Here is a 26626-nt window from a genome sequence, read left to right as displayed (position 1 = left end):
TCTAGAGCCCTGTGGGCTCACCACCTGCAGGGGTCGGCATTGGAGTCGGGTGCTTTGCCCAACGGGCAGTAGGCAAAGGCGGGGATCCGGGCGTGCTGATCCTCGGCGTCGCAGACTGGTTCTGGGGACGTGGAACGTCACCTCTCTGGTGGGGAAGGAACCGGAGCTAGTGCGGGAGGCGGAGCGGTACCAACTAGATATAGTTGGGCTCACCTCCACGCACAGTACTGGTTCCGGAACCAAACTCCTGGAGAGGGGCGGGACTCTGTTCTTTTCTGGAGTTGCTCAAGGTGAGAGGCGCCGGGCGGGTGTGGGGATACTCACAAGCCACCGGCTGAGCGCCACTGTGTTGGAGTTCCACCCGGGGAACGAGAGGGTCGCCTCTCTGCGACTACGTGTCGCTGGGGGGAAGGCTCTGACTGTCATTTGTGCTTATGCACCAAATGGCAGTTCAGAGTATCCGGCCTTCTTGGAGTCACTGGGCGGCATCCTGGAAAGGGTGCCACCCGGAGACTCCATAGTTCTGCTTGGCGACTTCAACGCTCACGTGGGCAATGACGGAGAAACCTGGAGGGGGGTGATTGGGAGGAACGGCCTGCCTGATCTGAACCCAAGCGGTGTTTTGTTATTGGACTTCTGTGCTGGTCATGGATTGTCGATAACAAACACCATGTTCGAGCATAGGGTAGCTCATAAGTGTACTTGGTACCAGAGCACCTTAGGCCAAAGATCGATGATCGACTTTGTGGTCGTATCATCAGACCTGCGGCCGTATGTCTTGGACACTCGGGTGAAGAGAGGAGCAGAGCTGTCAACTGATCACCACCTGGTGGTGAGTTGGATCAAGTGGCCGGGGAGGCTGCCTGACAGACCCGGTAAACCCAAACGTGTAGTGAGGGTGAACTGGGAACGTCTGGCGGAGGCCCCTGTTCGCGAGGTCTTCAACTCCCACCTCCGGAAGAACTTCTCATGCATCCCGGGGGAAGCTGGGGACATGGAGTCCGAGTGGGCCATGTTCAAAGCCTCCATTGCAGAGGCGGCAAGCAGGAGCTGTGGCTAGAAGGTCATCGGTGCCTGTCGGGGCGGCAACCCAAGAACCCGCTGGTGGACACCAGCGGTGAGGGAGGCCGTCAAGCTGAAGAAGGAGGCCTTTCTGGCTTGGCTGGCCTGGGGGTCCCCTGAAGCAGCAGACAGGTACCGGGTGGCCAGAAGGGCTGCAGCTTCGGCAGTCGCTGAAGCAAAAACCCGGGTATGGGAGGAGTTCGGGGAGGCTATGGAGAAGGACTTTCGGTTGGCCTCGAGGAAGTTCTGGCAAACCATCCGACGACTCAGAAAGGGAAAGCAGGGCTTGTCTCAGGCTGTTTTCAGCAGGGGAGGAGAACTGCTGACCCGGACTGGAGATATTGTCGGGCGGTGGAAAGAGCACTTCGAGGAGCTCCTGAACCTGAACAACACGTCCTCTGTGGAAGAGGCAGAGCCTGAAGACTCGGGGGAATCTGCACCTATATCCCTGGCGGAAGTTGCTGAGGTAGTCAAAAAGCTCCTCAGTGGCAAGTCGCCGGGTGTAGATGAGATTCGCCCTGAGATGCTGAAGGCTCTGGACATTGTTGGGCTGTCTTGGCTGACACGCCTCTTCAGTGTCGCGTGGAGGTCGGGGACAGTACCTGTAGAGTGGCAGACCGGGGTGGTGGTCCCCATTTTCAAGAAGGGGGACCGGAGGGTGTGCTCCAATTACCGGGGTATCACACTCCTCAGCCTCCCTGGGAAAGCTTACTCTAGGGTACTGGAAAGGAGGCTCCGACCGACGGTCGAACCTCGGATTCAGGAGGAGCAATGTGGCTTCCGTCCTGGCCGTGGAACAGTGGACCAGCTCTTTACCTTGGCAGGGTTGCTGGCGGGGTCATGGGAGTTTGCCCATCCAGTCCACATGTGCTTTGTGGACTTGGAGAAGGCTTTCGACCGTGTCCCCCGGGGAACCCTGTGGGGTGTACCGGGGCCATTGTTACGAGCCATCAGGTCCCTGTATAACCAAAGTGAGAGCTGTGTCCGCATTCTCGGCACAAAGTCAAGCACGTTTCCGGTGGGTGTTGGACTCCGCCAAGGTTGCCCCTTGTCACTGGTCCTGTTTGTGGTATTCATGGACAGGATCTCAAGGCGCAGCCGAGGTGAGGAGAGTGTCCGGTTTGGTGACCTCAGAATCGCATCTCTGCTTTTTGCGGATGATGTGGTTCTGCTGGCTTCATCGGACTGTGACCTTCAGCACGCACTGGAGCGGTTTGCAGCCGAGTGTGAAGCGGCCGGGATGAGAGTCAGCACCTCCAAGTCCGAGGCCATGGTTCTCTGCCGGAAAACGGTGGATTGCTCCCTCCGGGTTGGGAACGAGTCTTTGCCCCAAGTGAAGGAGTTCAAGTATCTCGGGGTCTTGTTCACGAGTGAGGGTAGAAGGGAGCGTGAGATCGACAGGCGGATCGGTGTAGCGTCAGCAGTAATGCGGGCGTTGCACCGGACCGTTGTGGTGAAGAAGGAGCTGAGCCGGAAGGCGAAGCTCTCGATTTACTGGTCGATCTACGTCCCAACCCTCACCTATGGTCACGAGCTTTGGGTAGTGACCGAAAGAACGAGATTGCGTATACAAGCGGCCGAAATGAGCTTCCTCCGTAGGGTGGCCGGGCTCAGCCTTAGAGATAGGGTGAGGAGCTCGGACATCCGCAGGGAGCTCGGAGTAGAGCCACTGCTCCTTCGCGTCGAAAGGAGCCAATTGAGGTGGTTCGGGCATCTGATCAGGATGCCTCCTGGGCGCCTCCCTTTGGTTTTCCGGGCTCGTCCAACTGGGCGGAGACCCCGAGGGAGACCCAGAGCCCGCTGGAGAGATTATATATCTCTCCTGGCCAGGGAACGCCTCGGGATCCCCCAGGAGGAGCTAGAATGCGTTGCTGGGGAGAGGGACGCCTGGAATACCCGGCTTTGCCTACTGTCCCCGCGACCCGACTCCGGATAAGCGGGTGATGATGGATGGATGGATGGATGGATAGTCTCTAGAGTTTGCGAAGAATGGTGCAAAAAAACTAAAATAAATCCAGTTAGCAGCAGTTCTACAGACAGAAACACCTTGTTAATGAGAGACGTCAGAGGAGAATGGACAGAAGAGCATCTCTGGACACACAACGCATCATAACATATCCACATAAGTGGATAGGCTACAGCAGTAGAAGTCTCAAAAATAAAGTCTAATAAATACCTAATAAAGTACAGTCTTATGTCCAACAATTAAAATGCCTTTTTTTTGACAGATGGATAGGAAACCATGTTTTATGTAAGAACCATGTTGACATAAATCCCAAAAAAATTTTTGAATTGAATTCTTGTAAGAAATGTGTTTCAGCATAAAATTGAGGGGAAAAAATGAAAATGCTATTTTTTGATAAAATATTTTTTTATGTAACAACCATGTTTTTCACAAAATGATGAACAATTTGTTTCTATAGAAAATGGCTAATCTAATCTAATAATCTAATGACCATCATTATGAAAAATTGTCAATGCCATTTCCTGATCGAAAACCATCGGAAATAATGTGAGTGTAAAATCATGGTGAAATACAGGAGTAATAATGTGAGTGCAACAACCATGGAGAAATACAAGAGTAATAAAGTGAATGTAACAACCATGGTGAAATACATGAGTAAACATATTTTTGATTAAATGCATGATGAAAAATGTGTTTGAGTGGCAAAATGGCAAAATAAATAAGTACTATGTCCAAAATCTGTACAAATAGCTAAAAATTTAAGAATTAAAATGTTTCATCCAGTTGGTTAGGAAATAATGTTTGCCTAAGAAATAAAGGGAGAAATATTGTGTTTGAAGAGATTTACAGTGAAAAGAGATGTAATGATTGTCATTACAATTTACAATGTAAATCTACAATGAGATGGAAAATGGTCCCCAGGTCTTCCAGGGGAAAGTCAGCATTTGTCTGTGGGCTTATAAATAGAGCCCTGACCCAGTCACTGCTGAGAAGCAGATCTCTCCAGAGACACTTCACGCTGTAACCCATCTGACACATGCAGATATTCAGACTCCAGACTCTATTTCAGGAAGGTACGAAAGTAAGTATATACACTGCCGTTCCCAGGAGTCTCCGATGCTAAATGGATTCCTTCCCGAAGCAGATGGATTACAAAGAGGAAGTATATTTTTGGCTTTTCATACGTAAAACATTGTGTGACAAAAGGTACATTTTACACTGAATCATAGTAGACTAGTATTACCTAATCACCAAAATGCACTGAATACCACAGTATGATCTTGAAAAATAATGCAGACTGTAAGTAAGGGCATTTTTCTATGTATTTAATGGGAATCATACCATATGTTTGATCCACAGCTATTCCTAAATACTCTGCCATTCCACTATGTGTGCATTAATATTTTCTCATTGTGTCGCGTATTTGAAGATTCCAAATCTGCGCTTATCAAATTTTTGACCAAAATTGAATCTGCCACAGTCTTTTAAGTAACTGTCCGGTGTTGCCCTCTTGGCCACGGCCTGTCACACATTGCTTGCTCAGAGGGAAAGCTTTCAGGGAAATCTGAAAGCTAGATATTGTTATGGTCTGTACTATGCCAAGGATTTCATAGTTTAACCAGCACTCAGCAACATGGCATAACAGCATGCCAGTACTAAGTTCCTCAGCTTTACTTCAGCTACCTCCTGCCCTCTCCACAAAGGAACAACAGCTATCAATAACTGCATTTTAAGTAGCACCATCTAGAGTAACAGGAGGGCACAAAAGATGATTATCACCATCAGCACACTGTGAGCTACTGGATATAGCTACTGCTAGAAGCCTAGACTTCAAATCCTGTGAAGTTAAGTGTTCTTAGGATTTGATACATTATGTTTAATTCCATCCATCCCTCCATTATCTGAACCCGCTTATCCTGAACAGGGTCTCAGGGGGGCTGGAGCCTATCCCAGCATACATTGGGTGAAAGGCAGGAATACACCCTGGACAGGTCGCCAGTCCATCACAGGGCACACACACCATTCACTCATACACTCATACACTAATACACTCATACCTACGGGCAATTTAGACTCTCCAATCAGCCTAACCTGCATGTCTTTGGACTGTGGGAGGAAACCAGAGTACCTGGAGGAAACCCACATGAACAAGGGGAGAACGTGCAAACTCCACACGGAGAGGCCCCGGCCGACCAGGATTTGAACCCAGGACCTCCTTGCTGTGAGGCGGCAGTGCTATCCACTGCACCATCCGTGCCGCCTTTATGTTTAATTCCTGAAGCCCTAAATATATGTATAGATCCAATATTGTGAATTAATCCCTGCTAAAAACAACAAAACCTGTTCCGCCTTATAGAAATAGAATAGACTGATATAAAGCTAGCTGGTGTGTCTTCATAACATAGCTAACTAGCTAACTTATTACATTACATCAACACTTGTACTTGGTTAATGTATCTGTGTAAAACACATGTATCTTCTTTAATTGTCAGTGATCGTATGATGGTTGATAATGGTAATACAGTGTCATTTTATGCGTATTAATCAAAGAGTATTTGTTATATTAGCATGATACATTGCATACAGTAAACCAGTAGGCCTACTTTTTTAGTGATGGAAAACAATTTACTTTAGCTTTTCCCTACTTTGCAGAGGTGTAAAATCCAGGTTCAGAAAGTAAAAGTCTTCCCCCATATTTTGCTCCAAACCCGGATTTGCTAATTAGCACAACTCTTCAGTCAGGAGGTAGAACTAATGAGTGAAATCAGCTGGGTGAGATCATGGGTGGGATGAAACACGGCAGGACTTTGACTTCCTGACCCCAGCCTTTCGACCTCTGCTGAATAGTAACCTTTGAAGGAAGAATAAGGTAACATATACTAATCAGGGCTTCATGCCATTCACTGAATATTGGTTGAGAACTGAATTGATATTCACCTTGCTTGGAAAACTCTCCCAAAGGCACCTTCTCCGATGTCTCTAACGTACTCAATGTTGTTCCGGGGATACTCCAGACTGAGGAGTTTGGAGTTGAGCAGGAGTGGCAAGCGTTGGTACATTGGATTGGGATGCAGTCTGTCCAGTAAGAGTTCTGATGGCAGAGCGGTTAGTGCCGAAGTTTCCATTTCCCTGTGGATCAGCGGAAACGCGATTATGAACAGCAGCACACTGACACTGTCAAGGGGTGCAAACCTGCCTTTGTCACCAGTTTCAATGATGATATCCTGCATCAATTTAATAAAAATATGAATGCACCATTGAGCTGATGGTTTTATCCAAAGCGACTTACAGTTGATTAAACGAAGCAGAGGACAATCCCCCCTGGAGTAATGTGGGGTTAAGGGCCTTGCTCAAGGGCCCAACAGCTCTTATTATGGCTACACCCACCAACCTTCTAGGTCCCAGTCATGTACTTTATCTTGAAAACGATATTTGCAATAAAAAGAATGTTAATAACATAAAATACGTATTTTCAATACTAATTCATGCTAGTATTATTGTCTCTGGAATACAATGCGATTAAAAATGGCCATTATTTAGCATGCCTGATTTCCAGCTGCACACACAGAATACAAATTTTACATTTGTCTTGTAAACTGTACGTTTGTCACTTAAAATATAACTGTCTTTTTTAAATTGTATGAAATTAATTGCATGTTATTTAACAAAAACCGCCACACATTCTACCCATAGTTATTGTTATGTAATATGCTATACAGTATACGATGCATAATATATCAATAGTTTCATAAATCATGAACTTTCACTTGTTTCTCTTTTTATTATGCCTTAAATGATGTATTGAATGAAAGTGATTAATACATGATGGTAACCCGTAATGTGCTGTGACTGCAAAGTAAGAACAGTGGTCACTGTTTCCTCGTTTCACAAACCTTTTTCTGCTCTTCCAGAGTTTCTTCCGTCTCCGACAGCTGAGTGCGATGATGATGAAGCAGGCCGCGACCGCGAAGCCCAGGATGAGGAATATGATGACGCTCATGGAGTAGGTGGGAGACGTGGACGGAGGGGTGACGTGTTCAGGAAACGAGGACTCAGTGATGAACACTGTGTGCACACAAAGGAACAATAACAAACTCATCTCAGCATTCCTCTCAGACCCAATATATATGAACATGGCACCCAACGCTGACACATACAGGAGCATCACCTAGAACTTAGCCTTACTATTATGTTAAGAGTTTAAATTTGCTTGGCTTTTATTGATGAATATGAAAAATCTGTGAGAAGCATCTAATTTACGATCCAACAGTAAGAGAAAGTTTTGCCACCAGAATGACAAAAACAACAAAATATTGCATAAAAATGTAAATAGTTGTATATTATCTTACATTATATACAGTTACAGTTACCACACAACAAATTTGTATGCAAATTTGGTACAGGACCTAATCCCACCAAATTTGAAAATTTGAAAAATCATACAGTATCAATATAAAAACGGGTTTAAGAGATGTCACTGAATGGGGTCATATTGACCCCAAACATAATAGGAGGGTTAAAGAAAATCCACTGGCAAACTGTCATTCGACATCAGACAGCACTACGGCGATCAGACTCACAGAACTACAGCATTGCTGCCTGAGGCTTCAGACAGAACCACGGTGATACAGTGTAATTTAATGAGTATTATTCTCACCATCACCACATTTAGGAACGTTGCAATATTCCCGTCGGAGAAGCGGATCGGTGGTGTAGCACCAGGGCCTCTCCCTCTCTCCGCCGGGATTTCGGCAGTAGTTCTCAGCATTCCGCAACTCAGGAATAATGTCCGGGGAGAGCTGGTGGAGGTGAGGATCCTTAGAGGAAATAAAAACAACAAAATCGAGTTCCTGGTTGAGCATTTGATACTGCATTTGACATGGCCGTAATCACATAAACATGAGTTTAGTTAAAGGTGTGTTTCATCGATATATAGTTATTTGTTCTTTTTCTTTCTCATACATTTTCTGCTGCACACTCTCAGAAAAAAAGGGTTGGCTTTTCTCCATAGAGGAACCATTTTTAGTTCTTTGTGGAACCCTCTATCACATGTGTAAAAGTGTAAAAGCTCCCAGACAAAGAACCCTTTAACTAGATAGATTTCTTTCTGAGAGAGGCACTATGGGTACCGTGACCTGTAATACCAGTTCCAGTTTGGGACTTTTATAAGAGTTGCTGTTCGTGTAATATAGTAGATGTAAATACTGCTTTATGGTGCTTTATGATCTGTAATCTGAAATGTATTTATTTGAATTCATGTTTTATGGAAACAATACAGATACAGAGAAAATAGTATTCTGTGCACAAAGACTAATGGTTTCCAAAGGAGAGTAGAAGCATGGTATTTCCTTCAGCTCCTAAGTAAAAAAACACACACATCCTTGATAGTCTCTAATGACTGTGTTACGTCATAGGATAGTAAACATACAGAAACTGCAAGGCCTGGACAAAGCTAATTCAGATTGTTACTTGGCAGTTAGGTGACTGTAAGGACTGGATGTGTTATAAAGGACATACACACTGACATACCTGATGGCTCCACTTCTGACATAGAAATCCAGAACTTGTCACATTGACTGAGCCTTGGTAAAAGCGTCCTCTTTCGTTATAACATTTTTCTATGAAAATAAATGATAAACACAGCTTAGAGCAGAGAACTATATTAATCAGCAAATTTTCATTAAAAAACACTATCAGCTTAATCATGCAAAAAAAAGATTAAAATAATTACTTGTGACTTGATCTCTCTCGATGTCTGAAACAGAAACAAAACATTAAAGTGGAGCATAAATAAACGTATCTTTCTTGATATCTGAACCAGAAACAAAACATTAAAGTGGAGCGAATATCCATCCATATCCACCCGTGCTACTGGCACTGAGTATGCAATACAATACAATGTTGTGAGTAATTCTGTGCATTCCCAAAGAAACATACTGTACATCATGTTCAAACATTTTATGAAAAATATCCATCTTACATAATGTAAACATTATCAAGAAAAAAAAAAACATTCTGGTGTATTTTCATATTCTATAAATAAGCTATACTCAAATTATGCATATGATTATACTATATTATACACTCAGTGACCACTTTATTAGGTAAACCTGTACACCAGTTAATGCAAATATCTAATCAGCCAATCATGTGGCAGCAACTAAATGCATAAAAGCATGCAGACGTGTCAAGAGATACAGATGTTTTTTAGACCAAAGGTTAGGATAGGGAAAAAATGTGATCTAAGACTTTGACCGTGGGATTTTTGTTGGTGTTGGTTTGAGTATCTCAGAAACTGCTGATCTCCTGGGATTTTTGTATTCTGTCTACTTTTGGAGAAAAGTTGACTAGATAATGCACGTCTCTGTACAAACTTCCCAAACTCATAATGTGCTGAAACAGGCATAACAGGCTAGCCTTGTGTTCTGCTTATCCTCCCTCAGAGATCCAAACCAGAAAACAGAGTCACTCATCTTTCACTGCTCGTCCTAACCTTACAGTTACTTGCTCAATCAGCCTTCACATAGCCAACTGAAGGGCAAAACAGTTACCTATAAACCATATTCACTACATCATAGCCAGATTTATAATTACAGTTAGTCCTGAAAAATGTATATGTACAAATACATACTGTATATTTCCAGCGATACTTGTCAGGATGCAACGAGCAGAAGTTGTATAGTCTGTAATTTTTTCCTTCATAAGTCTTATGCTTATGAATATAGTATAGTAGCTAGCAAGCTTGAAAAAACTAGGTTTGCTAAATTAAGTTAATTTGCTTCCCAACATTCCATCCATCCATTATCTGAACCCGCTTATCCTGAACAGGGTCGCAGGGGGCCTGGAGCCTATCCCAGCATACATTGTGTGAAAGGCAGGAATACACCCTGGACAGGTCACCAGTCCATTACAGGGCACACACACCATTCACTCACACACTCATACTCATGGGCAATTTAGACTCTCCAATCAGCCTAACCTGTATGTCTTTGGACTGTGGGAGGAAACCCATGTGAACATTCAAGCTGGTTTACCTGGTTAACCAGCTGACCCACCTATAGCCAGCCTGTTCACCAGTTTGCTTACCAGCTTAGTCTACCAGTTTAACGAGCTTTGACCAGCTAGAGACCAGCTATGACGACCTACAGACCAGCTTTGCCCACCAAAGACCAGCTATGTCCGGCTAAGTCCACCATAGAATCTTAGCTGGAATTTTCCTGAACGGAAGCCAAAGGAAAAGGCAGGAAGAGCAGGTCTTACCCACAAACGGGATGGCTGTGCAGAGAGAGGGAGCGGTCTGTTGGCTGGGCAGGAGCAGGCAGTTGGGTAAGGGGGCTCTCGCTCCTGGGCTGTAGAGGCCTTGGGTGAAGCTGTCCTCCATGGAGGCCCAGTCCCTCTGACAGTACAGGTGCTGCACTGCCAGGCAGTGCTCTCTGAAAGGGAAGAGAAGTTATCACAACACAGATACGTCCAAGCTGTGAATCTTACCTTATCAGTAAGCTCCTGTAAACATTGTGATCAATCACTGTATACTAATATTTTGTTTAGTTGCTGAAAAAGCTCACTCTGTTGTACAAATGCAACATCGCTGATATATGGGGAAGTTTTGCAGAGGAATTAAACAAGCTATCTAAAGGTGGCAATCTATACATTTGTTATTTCTTATGTTCTATAGCACATACGAAAATGAACTTGAACTAGAAATATTCTGACTAAATGCTCTTCACAGCTTGTCTGAAAGTCAAGATGGCCGTATTTACTCACACGCCATTTTAGCTCAATATATGACTTCCATTTGGGTTCCCCACATGGTTACATTTGAAGACATTTGTATATTTACTTGCATACCATGGAATGGGGAAAGGAATATAGAAAGTTGTTGACTGTCACAAAGTTCTGACTAAATGCACAACAAAGACGGTTTAAAAGCCTGAAAAACATTTAAAAGATAGTTATAATTACTTGCACACAATTATTAGCTCAATATTTGGATGCTAGCTGGATAACTGCACTGGAACCCTCATGAATCTGAAATATGTGTTATGTTCCTGTGTTCTGTCCTGTGTTAGTTCATCTTTGTTTATTATCATTATTCTTGTAATTTATTATTTTTCATATTTCATGTCTGGTGTTCTGTTTATAGTCATTAGTCTTTGTACTCGTCTTCCCCTGTGATGTCTGAGTCTGAATGTTTACTAGACCAGTCACTCCCTTGTCTGCATGCCCCACTATTTGGGTGTTTACGGTAGTTCCAGGGTTCAGCCTTCCTTCCAATCTTGCATTCCTTACTTCCTGCTTTCTCTCCATTTCATGTTTGTACATAGCACTAATATACTAATCCCAACTAACATAGAAGTTGTACAGTACTAATTATACTAACACACTAATATGTCAATCTAACAAACTAACATTCACTAGTTTTGGGTATTTGTAATTTAAATCACTTAACTAACTTACTAATGCATCTCCAGTTTCAATTCTGTTCTGTAACTCCGCCTCCCTATTCTATCACTGATTACTTGCTTAGTTTCAGCGAAGTATTCACACCTGTCTCTCTGTATCTCTGCATCTCCTGATTCTCAGCAAATGGTCTACTCCCTAGTCCGGAGCCATTCGTATTACATGTGTGTCTTTGTGAATCCAGTCCGCGTTTTCGTTTCCCCCTCGTTATTGTCCTATTACCCTTTCATGTGTCTGACCTGATGTTTATTTGTTAGACCACCCTCACTCCCATGCCCCACCTAGATTGTCTCATTTCCCTGTGTATTTATACCTGTCCTTTTCAGACCTAGTTCGTCTTGTCCTGTTTTCTTGTCCTGAGCCCTTGATTCCTTCCCCCAGTTCTAGCCTCCTTGTTTCCTTGTTTCCTTGTTTCCTTGTTTCCTTGTTTCTTTGTTTCCTTGTTTCCTTGCCCTTGCCCTTGCCCTTGTTCCTGAGTCCTTGCCCTTGCCCTTGTTTATCTGGATTTCTGGTTCTGACCCCTGCCTGCTTCCCTGGACTCTTCTTTGCTTTGTGGAGATCTGTACCTCTGCTTTGTTGGACTGACCCCCCTGGTTTTTGACCGTGGCCTGTTTTTTGACTCCGCTCTGTCTGCCCCTTCACCTGCTAGTAAACTTGCCATTTTCCACACCACTGTGTCTGCTTTTGGTTCCTCTGTTCCCCCCGGCATAACAATATGGGCTGATGAACACAAATGTTTATGATAATTGTATGTATGATGACTGTACCTGTATGTATGATGACCGTACCTGTATGTATGAAGACTGAATGAATGGGTGAATGACATAGAGTAAGGTTATAATAAACATGTGTAAGATGGCTGAATGAATGGGTGAATGACATGAGGTTATAATAACCATGTGTCAGATGGCTGAATTGACTCCCACACTGTTTGGCCCCTAGGGCCCCGGTCAGGTACCTGCAGACGGGTTTGGGGGCGGGGCCGAGGCCTGTCGGATTGCACTCCTGGAAGATGTGGTGGCACATCAAAGCGCGTGCGGCAGGGCGGCATAATGAGCCCACCTCCTCCAGCTTCCCCAGGGCATTCTGGGCCAGGAACTCCTGCGAGTCCTCCGGGTCGGGCAGGGAGGAGTTAAAGAACACCAGCGCGTCCTGACCCCGCGACCCTCTGCACACACCACCCCGGTACGGGCTGCAGAATCCCAGGGTGCCCTTGTACAGTCTGCGACAGGACATTAATCAGAACGGGGTCAATTATATAACTGCTGAGGGTTTAAATGGTTTTCTACGCTTTACTCAGTTTGTCTGGTGCATTGGAACCTAGGAAATATTCTCAAAAAATGCAAACCCTGCCATCTGGTCTTCTTGACTGTCTCAACTTCCCCAGGCAAGATCAATCCAGAACAGAAAAGTATTTGAATCGAAGAATAATTACATATTTCACCAAGGTGTGATTGTGAAGGGTTCCAACAAAAGCACATCTGAAGTCAACCGACAGATAGTTAATGACAATGCAATTCACACTATGATATATTAAGGTACCATATATTGTAAATTGTATATAATTTGGATGACATACATGATCCTCTGATAATATATAGTCATCTGAAAAATAATTGTATTTAGAGTTGTTTTGCTCCACATGTTAAGCATAAAGAAGTGCTACATGGAGCACCAAACAGAATACACTGCATATTCAGAACATTCCAGCAAGTGATTCTTCTGGTTTAGCAATGCTATATCCTGCTCTGAGTTGGTCATGGTCCAGTGGACCAGCAAGGAGGTGATTCACAGTTCAAATATGCATAGCACCAGTATTCATCACTCAGTGGAAATATGTACAAGGTTTCTCATTTTTAGATTTGTCAGAATTGTAAATAGGCTCAGCTAAGGCCATAAGCTTTGTTTACAAGACATACATCATTACAAGCAATCTCCAATGCAAAAGGATTTCAGTTTAGGTCCTAGATGAAAGTAAAATATTAAAATAATAGACACCTCAAATAGTGTCAATCTTTTTTCAGGGAGAGGTATGGATGTTACATTACATTACATTATATTACATGGCATTTAGCAGACGCTCTTATCCAGAGCGACGTACAACAAAGTGCAAATCAAACACAAGAACAAGTGCAAAGAGGACCTGAGAGGACAGTACAGTTTCGAGTCCTAGTGTGAACATACAGAAAATCAGAACCCCATACCTGTATGTATCAAGACCTGGATATAATGTGCTTTATCTCCAGGTCTCATGCTGTGTGGGTTTTGGGTACGCTCGTATGGCTCCAGTGAAGAGAGCCAGATGTGAACTCTAAATCAGAGAATATTCAGATAAAACCTGAAACCCATGAGGGCCCCGGCTATATTATGTTTATCTGATAGATGCTTATACTTCCTGATAAACGTTATCATACAGCACATATTTGGAGCAATATAACTTCATTCCTCTAACTTAAACAATTGTGGAATATTGTCTTAGTATGCATGCCTAAAACTGTTGTGCTGATTTTAAGCAAATCAGACAATGAACTGTAAGGTTAACCATTAGCTTTGTGGTTTCAGATCTTAATTGCCATTGTCAGAGATTTCCATCATCATGAACACTTGATCCAATGTTTAACGCATCTAGCATATTCCAGTTTTATCAGCGACTACAAAGAACAAATTGAGTACTTTAAGCCTCTTACCTCCATTCTATGGGAAAGTCACAGGATCCGGTCACCAGCAGCCAGACAGGCCCCAGGAAGAAGAGAGAGGTATAGCATTCAGGCATCAGAGCACTGGGTCAGAACAAGCACAGACCACTCAGGCATCAGAGCACTGGGCCAGAACAAGCACAGACCACTCAGGCATCAGAGCACACTTAGAGAGGACCTCAGCACTGAGAGTGTGTGTGCTGTGTGTGTGTGTGTGCTGTGTGGGGGGCCACAGGATGCGACAGGTGTGCACTTCAAACAGTTACAAATTACCCGCAGCACAGAGAGAACAAATGGGAGAGGAGTGGGGTTGAGAGATATTTACCACAGCCTGCGAAAACATCACAACACGGGGGGGGGGGGTCTGCGTTTCAAAGCTTACTATATGAACAGCTACAAAATTAACTACTACTTTATACCAAATATACTTTTGTTAATAGAGTTTAATACCTACACTCGAAAGAGTAAAAATTATCTATAACCAAAGCTAAGCAATAATGATGCTGGCTTGTCTTAATGACAAAGTACAAGGCTTTTGGGATTCAGATAGATGGCAATTCAAGTGTGGGAATCACTCTTGGAACACAGCACATATAACGATTAAGAAATGTGTATCTGTGTGTGTGTGTGTGTGTGTGTGTATGTGGTGGGCGAGGAGTGTTTTGTAACACTTTTGCAACATTTTTGATGTAGATGTATTGCCTCTATTATTTTTAGTTTTATTTGATTAAGTTTCATTTCCTCACCTGCTAAAGCTGTGACATATTTACATGCATGTATTTAATATCCTGCTGCAGTCATAGCCCTGGCAGAAAGGGTGCCATTTTAAATACAGACCAATGACTGCATGGCCTGATTTACTCACACAGCTGGCAGTTTATGTGAAACAGGCAGAAACAGCTATCAAAACACAGCCCACATACATCACGCTGAAAATACATACCTAGAAAGGCATAATTAATCATTATTTTAAAACAAGGGGTGTTTGCTACAGATTGGAAGATTTACACATTTACAGTATGAAACTTTTGTAGGAAAAGTATAGATTTACCATTACTTCTCCCAAAAGTTTTCCATAGGAAGTCAGATTTTTGTGTATACATAGGCAAAAGGATAACTTTTTACAGTGCATTAAATTGTAATTTCAGTTTGATACATGTAAGGCAATTTTAGAAATATCAACATAAACTTTTCCATCAATTTTAGGGTATAACTTCACAGATTTGCTGTTCACATTAAAGTAATATTTTTTTAAATAGAAAATCAGTATGGATGTCCCACGTCTTCAATGTGCAAGCAGTGTGTAGTACAGAAGGCTGTCTCTCTCTGTTAGCAATTGTTTAGTCTAGACCTCTGACACACTACACACTACACACTATACATGTACACAATCATTTGGCGTATATAAGGGGGCTTTAGTCAATGGGTTACATACTACTTCATCACAGAACGCGGACACTTTAAACACAGTACGTGTTGATGACGGCAGCTAGTTGATGTGACTTTGTGTAATGAAAACAGAAAAAAAGATTTAAGATGTAAATATATCCATTAATTTTAACTACGTTCCGCTAATCAACATTAAAGGTAATACTGCTGTTTAAATAGTTAAATTGAACTATCGTGAATTACTTAATAGTGAATATAATTAATACTGAACTATTAATTGGATAACTAATCATGAATAATAGTGAATATGAACAGCAAAAATAGCAGGATCCATGTAGAGAGTCAGATTTAGTCACAGAACAGACTACCAGCTATTTTCCCAAAAATGTCCAATGATTATTGCGGTTTCCGTACTTGATGCCATCATGGCATAGTTATGCTTAAGCAGAGGTAACCCCATAGCCCCACGGGGCAGAGTGTAGCTGCCCACTGCAGTGCCAGGACACCAGTGCAGCTCTGGCTAACGGATCATGTGATCAGAGTCTCTGTGCCAGCTGAAGGGTCAAACACAGTGCGGTCTAAGTGAGTCCAGGAATCCACCTCTATCACAAACTCCCTTCTCTGTAAAGATACCCTGGTTATTCACTGCTCTTTCTCCAGCAATCATGACCCTGTTTGTCTCCTTGCAAAAGTTGGCTTTGCACAATCTGCTGTGCAGTGAGTGTGATCCAAAGAGTCCATCTGGTGTCCCTGAAGGGTTGACCAACCACTTGAAATTTCCAGTTCTTTATTACTTGGAGACCACTCAGTTGGACTGGGTACTAGTTTGCTTAACCTGCTGGCAACAATCACATATTCTCAGACCACTGATGGACCAGCATGCGTGACTGTGGAATAATCTGCTTTCTGAGTAGTTTTGAGATATTGAGCATCAAAGTTTTCACAACCTAACATAGCAAAACTGAAATGCAGGGCAGTTCTTCATATTGTATATGAAAATGACAGAGACTCTTGCAGAGAAGTTGCCGGAGAAACCACATATTCATGACAACTCAATTTTGACAGAAATGTCAGTTAGAAGCTTGTAATTCTAATGTCTGATATATTTTTGACGATTCTACATTCATTTTCACATGGGTTTATATGCACCAGTAGGTGATTATTATGGATGCTTCAGTAGCTGTAGTGGTTAGTGAGGACGGACCTACCTGAGACGGTGACCTTGGCTATGACCTTCACCTGGCTAGCCCCCCTGCTGTGGTGGTTAGTGAGGACCTACCTGAGACGGTGACCTTAACCGTGGCCTTCACCGTGTTAGCCCCCCCACTGTGGCCTTCACCATGTTAGCCCTCGGCTGTGACCTTCACCATGTGTTTGCCCCCCTGCTGTGGTAGTCAGTGAGGACCTACCTGAGACAGTGACCTTGGCTGTGGCCTTCACCGTGTTAGCCCCCCCGCTGTGGTGGTTGGTCGCCAGGCAGGTGTACAGAGAGGGCCGGTTTGCCACAACTCGGAGCACGGAGACGATAACCTCTCCAACCAGCGTCTCCTCTATCGAGGCTCCCAATATCTGTGGTTAAATACATAAATAAATAAACATGTTGTGTATTCGTAGGTGTAAAGAGGATTTATGCATGATATGGTTACTGTTTGTGGATTCCCCAGCAACACATTCAATAAATATGTAATACATCTTTAAATACGAAAGTACTGATGTTGCTGTGTAGTGAACACACTGTCTTGATTCAATCAATATTCATCCTTAAATTACATTTTACGACGAAATCCAAGTGTTCATTTCATTCCTCACCAGCACAATTTTCCCAATTCATGTTTGACTAATACGATGTCACGATTAGTTATGATGACGAATAAACTCGCCAAGCTGTGTTAGTGAAGAACTTGCATTGAATTGAAAGTTCAGGACCAATGCCGATTGAATTCATGTGCACATGTACTAGTGAAATGTGCAAAGCTGCTTTTGTGTATGCCACTCTGAGGATGCAGTGGAGTCATTTTCATGACAGGAATGGTGTTAATAACCATGTCGCAGTGATGACCAAATTGAGCTATAACTTCAGATAGGACTTGAACAGCTAAAATGTACTTCAGCAATGTGACATTTAACTTGATCCCACAGTGCTTTGGTGGCAAAGATTCTCAAGCTTAAATTACAAGTATTGTCTTCAGGAATACAGACTTTCTTTTTCAAAAGAAAGAGGAGGAATAAATATAATTTGTGTTTTTAAAATAAATATGAGGCGGCCCGGATGGTGCAGTGGGTAGCACTGCTGCCTCACAGCAAGGAGGTCCTGGGTTTGAATCCCTGTCGGCTGGGGCCTCTCTGTGCGGAGTTTGCATGTTCTCCCCGTGTCTGTGTGGATTTCCTCTGGGTACTCCAGTTTCCTCCCACAGTCCAAAGAAATGCAGGTTAGACTGATTGGAGAGTCTAAATTGCCCATAGGTATGAGTGTATGAGTGTGTGAGTGAATGGTGTGTGCGCCCTGCGATGGACTGGCGATCTGTCCAGGGTGTATTCCTGCCTTTCGCCCAATGTATGCTGGGATAGGCTCCAGCGACCCTGTTCAGGATAAGCGGGTTAAGATAATGGATGGATGGATGGAAATAAATATGTATACTCAGTGAGCACTTTATTAGACCTTTAAGTCTTCTGCTGCTGTAGCTTATCCACATGTTGTGTGTTCAGAGATGCTCTTCTGCATACTGCTGTTGTAATGTGTGGTTATTTGCGATACTGTCACCTTCCTGACCGCTTCGACCAGAACGAGTTTCTGCCTGCAGAACTGCTGCTCACTGGAGGTTTTTTGTTCTGTTTTTGTTTTTTCACACCATTCTCTGCAAACTCTACTTATGCATGAAAATCCCAGGAGATCAGCAGTTGCTGAGATGCTCAAGCAACTGATGACCGTGTCTGGCACATTTGGTCTGAACAGCAGCTGAACCTCTTGACCATGTCTGCATGCTTTTATGCATTTAGCTGCTGCCACATGATTGGCTGATTAAACATTTGCATTAACAAGCTGGGGTACACTATCTAATGAAGTGAATCACGGAGTGTATAATACTCACAGTATTTCCATTTTCCAGCCATGTTATAGTAGGGACGGGATTTCCGGTGGCATTACACTCAAGCTTCACTTCTGTCCCAAAAGCAACCCGTTTCTCTTTTGGGACTTTTAATATCCTGGCAGGAGCTGCAAAGATAAGTGATGGATTAAACACAGAACTGATCATTTTAATCACTATTAGAGGCAATAAAATCATGATACGTCCACAAACCGGTGTAGGGTCCTTACACGGGGAACCAAAATTATGTAGGGTCCTCACACAGGGCACCAAAATAACGTATGGATTTTACTCTCTACGAAACCGGGGCGCCAATTAATGTTATGTAGCAGTATAACTGCAAAAAGTAATCAGTCTCATAAAATTGCTGTTATCAGAAATATCTAACCACAAATTTTGTATTTGAATTAATAATTAAAATAACCCATATTAATGATTAAACATACCGATAACCTGGAGGTTGGAAGTTCTTTGAAAGACTGCTTTAACTCGGCCCTCATGTCTATGTGATGCCAAAACAGACACCGGGTTTAATAAAATATATTTATTAAACAAACGTACAAACACAGAACAGATAAACTAACGGGAAGTTAGTAGGGTAAGTTAGTAGGGTGTGTGTGTGTGTGCGTGCAAGCGGAAGAGGGGGGATCCCGAGAACATGTCTCGCTCTTATACGGGAAAGTTTATTGCTCCCGCCATTACGGGATTGGCTGAACCAAGCTAGATGTCATGTGGGGTGGACGTCACGGAATTGTCCTGTAGGATTGTGGGAAATGTGGATCTTACACCGGTAATGTAAATTCAGTTCTCAAACCCAGTTTTGCTGATGAACCCATTGCTAATGCCATGTGAGTTGGTAATAAGTTTGAACTTTATTGTAGGTCTAACCCATGTGTGATTGTGAACTGGTGAAATGGGACACCTCATACATTTCCTCTAGTTTAGTGCTAGTGCCACTTACTTTATTGGCTTTTCAGGTCTTAGTTCAGTATCACATAAGGGCTATATTACACACCTGGTGCACTGTAATATAGCCTTTGTATAGCCTAATGCCTATGCTAGTGGAGAGAACAAATCACAAATAAGTAGACTAATATTTTTAAAAAGGTCACATCTGTGCCCTTTTTGCCATCTGTGTTTCTCTGTTCTCCGTTTTCTGAGCAAGTCCCTAGTGTTTTCGCCTCTTGTTTCCCTCTGTGACCACCGTAGTCTGTTTTCAGTTTAATTTCCTCCCAATCATTTGTTCCACCTGAGACTCCGCCTTCCACTCCTTATATGTACTTCCTCCCTGTCTCTCTCCCTTGTCATTCTCGTTTCCCCTTGTTGCCTGTTCTAAATATACCTGTCTGTTGTCTTTGTTCAGTGCTAGTTTGTCTTTGTGTGATTCTTTTCCCTGCCCTGGTTCTAGACTCCTCTTCACCGTGCCTTTGGCCCTGTTTAATTCTGTCTGGCTTGCTCTGTTTTTGTTTTTTTCTAGTTTTGGTTTCAGCCTGGTTTCTGGACTCTGTGTTTTGGATTTCGTTATTGCACCTTCACCAGCAGCAGTGACTTGATATTGGTCTTTCAGTGACTGAAATGCTAACATAAGCACTATGGTGATTTGCTTTAAACCAGTCAGTGGGTATATCCATTTAGTGAGCTGTCAATCAGAAGTGAAAATTGTGTACTATCCATTACAGAATCAACATACCTTGTGAGTCCTCCAACTTTCATGTGTATACATTTTTCCTATATATACAGTTGATAATTTCATGTAGACCAGGGCTGCCCAAACCTGTTCCTAACAATCTACCATTCTGTATGTTATTTGGCATACCTAATTATACTAATTAGCAGCTCAAGGAGATCTCTAGCTGTTGAATGAGGTGTGTTTTGTTAGGGAGTGAAAATCTAGAGGACAGTAGATCTCCAGGAACATGGTTGGGTAGCCCAACTCTAGCTTTTTAATGAGGTGTGCTTTGTTAGGTTTGGAGTGAAAATGTACAGGACAGTAGATCTCCAGGAATAGGGATGGGCAGCCCTGATGTTGATTTTAACAAGCACCAGAAACTGGAACTTTTGTGTTCATAAGAATACAGCCATTTTGGTACTTACCCTGAACTTCAATTGTCACAAGTCTTGAGAAAGCGATTCCAAAGCTATTCCTTGCCACACAACGGTAATGGCCTGCATCTTCCTTCTTGATGTTATGAATTTTTAAGGCTCCATAATCCAGAATGGATATGCGATCATTAATCTGTAATGGGAATGGGAGACCTGTTTAAAATGTGTGTATAGCTTACTACATAAACTTTTTTATTGGTTACCAACTGCATGGGAATGACACATGACCCCACATGACATTTTTGTCACCACTTTGTAAGTGAAGTGCTAGAATATGATAGCAGGTGTCCTGCCATTAAATGACAGCTGGCACTTTAATGTTCACTGCCGTATGGTGACATGGCACCAGAACAGGTATAGTCCTCAGCATAAACACACTACCTTCACAAGATCATCATCTTTGATCCAGGAAATATGGGGTTTCGGGTTCCCCAGAGTCACACAGGGTAACACCGCCTTTGAGTCAATGAGCAGCGTCACATTAGTGGGATGCCTCTTGATTTCGGGCTCTGAAAGACAAGCATTCAAGATATGAAAAAGTCATACGGTGTTCAAGAAAAAACCTGAGCTGATACAACTAAACCTGCAAGATGACATTGAGGCACCTAATGTTTACCAAATATTAGCTGTGATAAGAACATCTTGAAAGAGGTTTCAAACCTCTAAGTGGATAGGCTACAGCAACAGAATATTTAATAAGTCTTAAAAATAAGTATTAAAGACCTAATAAAGTGCATAAATCTAAACATTTTTTAAACCCTTTTTTTATTTTACACACTCAATAAATAATACACCTCAGTCATTTGTACACCTACAATTACAAAATATTCAAAGATTAGATAGATTTAGATTTACAATATATTCATATCTCAAGGCTATACTGCCAGAGTTCTTACACCATTCCCCTCACCCACCTCAATGTCTGTTTCTTACTGTATGTACCCCCCATAGGAAACCACTGTGAGTATATCCTCCTGTACCCACCCCTACTATCTGTCAAACACCAGCTCTATCAACTCATCAAACCTGCCCTGACTGTAAAACCTTTCTTTATTGCCTATAAAAAATAGAAAATGGTGATTTACAAATCCACATACTTAACACAGCATAAAGTAAATCAATATGCAGTGCTTAGTCTGACACACCAAAACTTGTTCTACGTGTGAGAGATTTAATGAGTCTGCCAAATGCTCTGATATTATTTTTTTATTAATGTATGTATTAGTTTATTTATTTATGATTTTTCCCTTTTTGTGTGTGTGTGTGTGTGTGTGTGTGTGTGTGTGTTTGTTTGTTTATTTACTTACTTACTTATTGTGCTTCTGTTTGCCAAATAAATTTTCTTTGAAAATAAATAAATAAAAGGTTTTAGCAGTTGGTTTCTGAATTTGGTTTATGTTTTTCACACTCTGCAGGCTACCTGTAATGGCACATATTGTAGGTGTGGAAATCCCATGCCACTCATACAGATTTTTAGTGTTCTGGTTTTTTTTTTTTCTTCTACAGAAAATGACATTCCTCACCATTCATTTTCCTTCATTCCCATTTACACTATCTAGTAAATGCTGACCTGCAAAGCTCACTCTCTGGACAGGAATCTGAACGGAGCTTTGGGGAATTTTGGTCAGGAATGACTGCAAACATCTGGACGGGGGATGGGGAGCTGCTTGCCACAACATTCCGGAAACGCTTGAGTGTCTCAAAGAATTTTACAAACAAATCATGACTACGTTGTCATCAGTTTATCTGGAGAAGGGCTGCCTGGATTTAATCATTTACATGAAGTCAGAAAACTATCTCCTAAAGCTTCCTTAATTACCTCTTATTCACAAAAATAGCTGTACTGTTTATAAAAACATTTTTATGTATTGATATGTTTGTGTATTCCAAGGGTTTAGGCACTTAACTCTAGTGCTTACTAGCCCATAAAGTCTGTCCTGTTTAAACACACATAGAATAAATAGCTTTTCATTAGTTTTATACTACTGTTTACACAGCACTGAAATGCACTCATCTTAAGTGATTCTGCCTTCCAATATTCTCCATCCTTGGAAGTTTTGGTAAAAAAAATTTTTATACACAAACACCTTCACATATTTAACCCACAGTTAAAAATACAGTGCCGGAGATGTCGAGCAGACTGAGATGGAGAGTACGTCTGTGTTCAGTTAAATGTATTTATTTTTTGATGGTACACTTGGGATAATGGTCCTGCTGAAAGATTGCTGTGGCCAAGTTTGGGCTTCCTGGTGGGGGATACTGAATTTGGATTGGATTCAGATGTTATGTTCATCCATCCATTATCTAACCTACTTATTCCTGGAGCCTATCCCAGCATGCATTTGGCGAGGGGCAGGAATATACCCTTGGTAAGTTGCCAACCTATCACAGAGCTCACACACCTTTCACTCACACATTCATCTCCAGTTAGCCGAACCTGCATGTCTTTGGACTAATGGAGGAAACTCACACGGACATAGGGAGAATATACAAACTCCACATAGAAAGGCCCCAATCCAATCCGGGTGTGCCCTTCTTTCTGTGAGGCAGCACTGCTCTCAAGCACAGACTCCACCACCATGATTAGCCTTATATATGCCATAGACTGTAATGGCACTTATATAGTTGTATAGATATTGTTGTTTTTTGTATTAGCTATTGTATTGTTGTACTCAGGGTATTCTAGCTGCCAACTCTGGTCTGCTAGTTTGGAAGTTGATGTATTCTTCAAGGGTTCCGATTATATCTGTATGTTTACACTAGGACTCGGAACTGTACTGTCCACTCAGGTCCTCTTTGCACTTGTACTTGTGTTTGATCTGCACTTCGTTGTACGTCACTCTGGATAAGAGCGTCTGCTAAATGCCATGTAATGTAATGCTCTCCAAAACCCCAACAACCTTTGATCTTAATTCCTTCCATTTTTCTGCGGCCCATGACTGGAACACCTAGAATCCTCCCTCAAACTGCCCAATCTCAGCACACCCCTACTCTCCGTTAGAATAATCGGAACACCCAAAAATCCTCCCTCGAACTGCCCAATCTCAGCACAGCCCTATGCTTCGTTAGAAGACTTTTACAGAACACAATTACTGATCTTTGCATCTGGTAGCCCTCCACATCATTGTAACTTCTGTCTGCCCACCATTCTATATGTGTTAAGTCAGCACAATTGTACTCTACGTCCCTTATTTTATCCCTGACAATGTACTGCACAAAGTTTTATGCACCTAAGTAAGGTCCATTTGAATTGTATGATCTAGCAGTTCTGAGACTTTTTGCCATTTTCCCCCAATAAACTTCACACACACAGACTCCAGAGTTTAAGACTGAGAAACCCCAGAAGATGAAAACAAACACTCACTCATTTTCATTTGCAGGGCCCCACAGCTTTTGGCAGGCTCTCCGATTCCATTGTCAGCGATGCAGCAGTACTCCCCATTGTCAGTGTCTTTTGCATTGGGAATGATAAGCATCTGGCCATTTTCTCTGGTCAGGTAGCGGGAATCATAGGGACTAGAAAGGAAAGAAAATATGTTTTAGATACCCTGTATACAGATTACATAACAAAACCATACACTCACCAGACACTTTATTAGGTACACCTACTTATTCATGCGATTATCTAATCAGCCAATGCTCACATCAACCATCTAAGTGATTTTGACCATGGAATTATTATTGGTGCCAGACAGGGTGGTTTGAGTATCTCAGAAACTGCTGATCTCCTGGGATTTTCTCATACACAGAGAATAGTGCAAAAAACATCCAGTGAGCAGCGGTTCTGTGGGCAGAAATGCGTTGTTAATGAGAGAGGTCACAGAAAAATAGCAAGACTGGTCAAAGCTGACTGGAAGGTGACAGTAACGCAAATAACCACACATTACAACAGCGTCTCTGAACTCTGATAGGACAGCCTGTAGGTAAAGGAATGGGACACGCAAGGTTGGTGGTTCTAATCCTGGTGTAGCCACAATAAGATCCGCACAGCGGTTGGGCCCTTGAGCAAGGCCCTTAACCCTGCATTGCTCCAGGCGAGGACTGTCTCCTGCTTAGTTTAATCAACTGTACATTGCTCTGGATAAGAGTGTCTGCCAAATGCCAATAATGTAATGTAATGTTAAACCTCTAAGTGGATAGGCTATAGCAGCAAAAGTAAGTGGAATAAACACCTAATAAAGTGCTTACTTAGTGTAACTACTCATGCCTTTGACAGAATTACACAATTATAATGGGTCTACAAAGAAAAGGAAATCCCTGATCACATAACAGCCAAACAATTATTTATGCAAACATATTATTTATCATAATTATTCTTCAAATAAATTAAGCATAAATTGTATAAGTAGAAGGAGTGCAAATGGCGATGCACTTCAAATTGTTGGATGCATGAGTGAATCCATATTCCTTACCGAATCTGAATATTATTGCGTGTCCATGTTATGTCGGCCGGGGGGTATGAAAGGACTTCACAGATGAACGTAGCGTTGTGATCCAGCAACACATCCACGGTCTCCAGCAAGGTCGTGATTCGAGGAGCTGATGGAAAAGAAAAAAAGCCCAACTGTGTTTAGCTGTTTTTGGCCGGGTCCTGAGAGAGTGGCATGATTGGCTGGGGTAGGGACTCGGTAGGGTAAGCAGGAATATTGTATCTATAGCCGTGCCCTGATTGGGTAAAAGCATCAGTTAAATCTGTAATGTAATATGCATTCAAATAAATGTTATTTCATCCTTGCAGTAGAACCACACCCTGCACGCTCCAGAGTCATGAAGAGGGCCTCTCAAAATATTACTCTTACTGCAACTTACATTTCTAAATGTATTTTCAGTGCCTTTTCATGAATCCAAAACACTGAATGGATATGGTATAATGAAACTTCTCACTGTAAGATCCTTATGCTTAAAGCTGCAGACTTCCACCAACTGGTCATTTTTACTTCCCAAAATGTTCTTCACTTTGAAAAAATCTGTGTTTCTGTATAAACCCCACTGTGTACTTCAATAAAGATGTTTCTCAGATTAGGATTATTAAGCTTTTTTTGGGCTGTACAATGCCTACATTGCAAGGGTGTAGGTTTGATTTTGACATTGGTAGGGACATAAATGGAGAAGGTTTGGAGGGGAAGCTGGAAGCTGAGGCATTTTGCATAGACTTCTGACCACCATTTCATGTCATCTAGAGCCTTCATTTATCAATAGTTATGGTAGCCAACACACTCATTAACAGACACACAGACACAGGGGTGTAGCACATGAATGAAACCTTTACTCAAATTTGCCAGCTGAATGGGACTTTGAAGAGCACATTTTTGTTTTAAGGCAGGCACTGTTACTTATTCAAACCAACGATCTGTAAACATGTATTTACATAAAAAAATAAAACTAATAATAAGACTAATAAGATATTGAAAATTGGTGGGATTAATTATTGTGACTAATACAAAATCAAACGACTAATTTTTATTCAAAATACAGAGGTGTCATGTTCCAGTTTATTCTCCTTCACTTGTCGCTGGGGTCTGCACACACACCTTTACTGGTGTAACAGGTAAGAGATTGCCTGAGTCCGAGGTGGGATTTGAACCCCAGCCTCTCACTTGTCCAAATTATTTGTTAAATGAACATGTTACCAGTCAGCTAAAGACGAACTCGCCCCTAGCCAAGGGCAACAACGTTCTTTTTGAATATGAGGGTTACGTCATCGGGGAGTGTTGTCGCACGATAACCTGCTACCAGCCTTCCCTTTCACTGCACTTCACCATGCTTACTAGCGAACTAGCTGAGCTAATCATGCTACACTGGTCTCTCACAAAGATGCTTCAAATAAAACAATTTGCTACACATCAATATACACAAAATAATTG

The 26626-nt window shown here is 42.4% G+C and overlaps 1 protein-coding gene across 1 annotated transcript in view; it reads right to left on the bottom strand.

The window, feature by feature from the left end:
• The window catches only part of musk (muscle, skeletal, receptor tyrosine kinase), a 49778-nt gene that overhangs the window by 4075 nt on the left and 19077 nt on the right, over positions 1 to 26626 (bottom strand). The window contains exons 2-15 of the mRNA XM_061263279.1: positions 25175 to 25301; positions 24127 to 24278; positions 21144 to 21271; positions 20754 to 20895; positions 18663 to 18787; positions 16983 to 17142; positions 14176 to 14182; positions 12447 to 12710; positions 10289 to 10461; positions 8760 to 8783; positions 8558 to 8646; positions 7686 to 7845; positions 6922 to 7093; positions 5966 to 6157 (exon numbers count right to left, since the gene is read on the bottom strand). Of these exons, the coding sequence (XP_061119263.1) occupies positions 5966 to 6157; positions 6922 to 7093; positions 7686 to 7845; positions 8558 to 8646; positions 8760 to 8783; positions 10289 to 10461; positions 12447 to 12710; positions 14176 to 14182; positions 16983 to 17142; positions 18663 to 18787; positions 20754 to 20895; positions 21144 to 21271; positions 24127 to 24278; positions 25175 to 25301 (1915 nt within the window). The remainder of the gene's footprint in view (positions 1 to 5965; positions 6158 to 6921; positions 7094 to 7685; positions 7846 to 8557; positions 8647 to 8759; positions 8784 to 10288; positions 10462 to 12446; positions 12711 to 14175; positions 14183 to 16982; positions 17143 to 18662; positions 18788 to 20753; positions 20896 to 21143; positions 21272 to 24126; positions 24279 to 25174; positions 25302 to 26626) is intronic.

Source organism: Conger conger, chromosome 12 (assembly GCF_963514075.1).
Source record: "Conger conger chromosome 12, fConCon1.1, whole genome shotgun sequence".
Lineage (NCBI taxonomy): Eukaryota > Metazoa > Chordata > Actinopteri > Anguilliformes > Congridae > Conger > Conger conger.
This window is presented reverse-complemented; position numbering and strand designations above follow the sequence as displayed.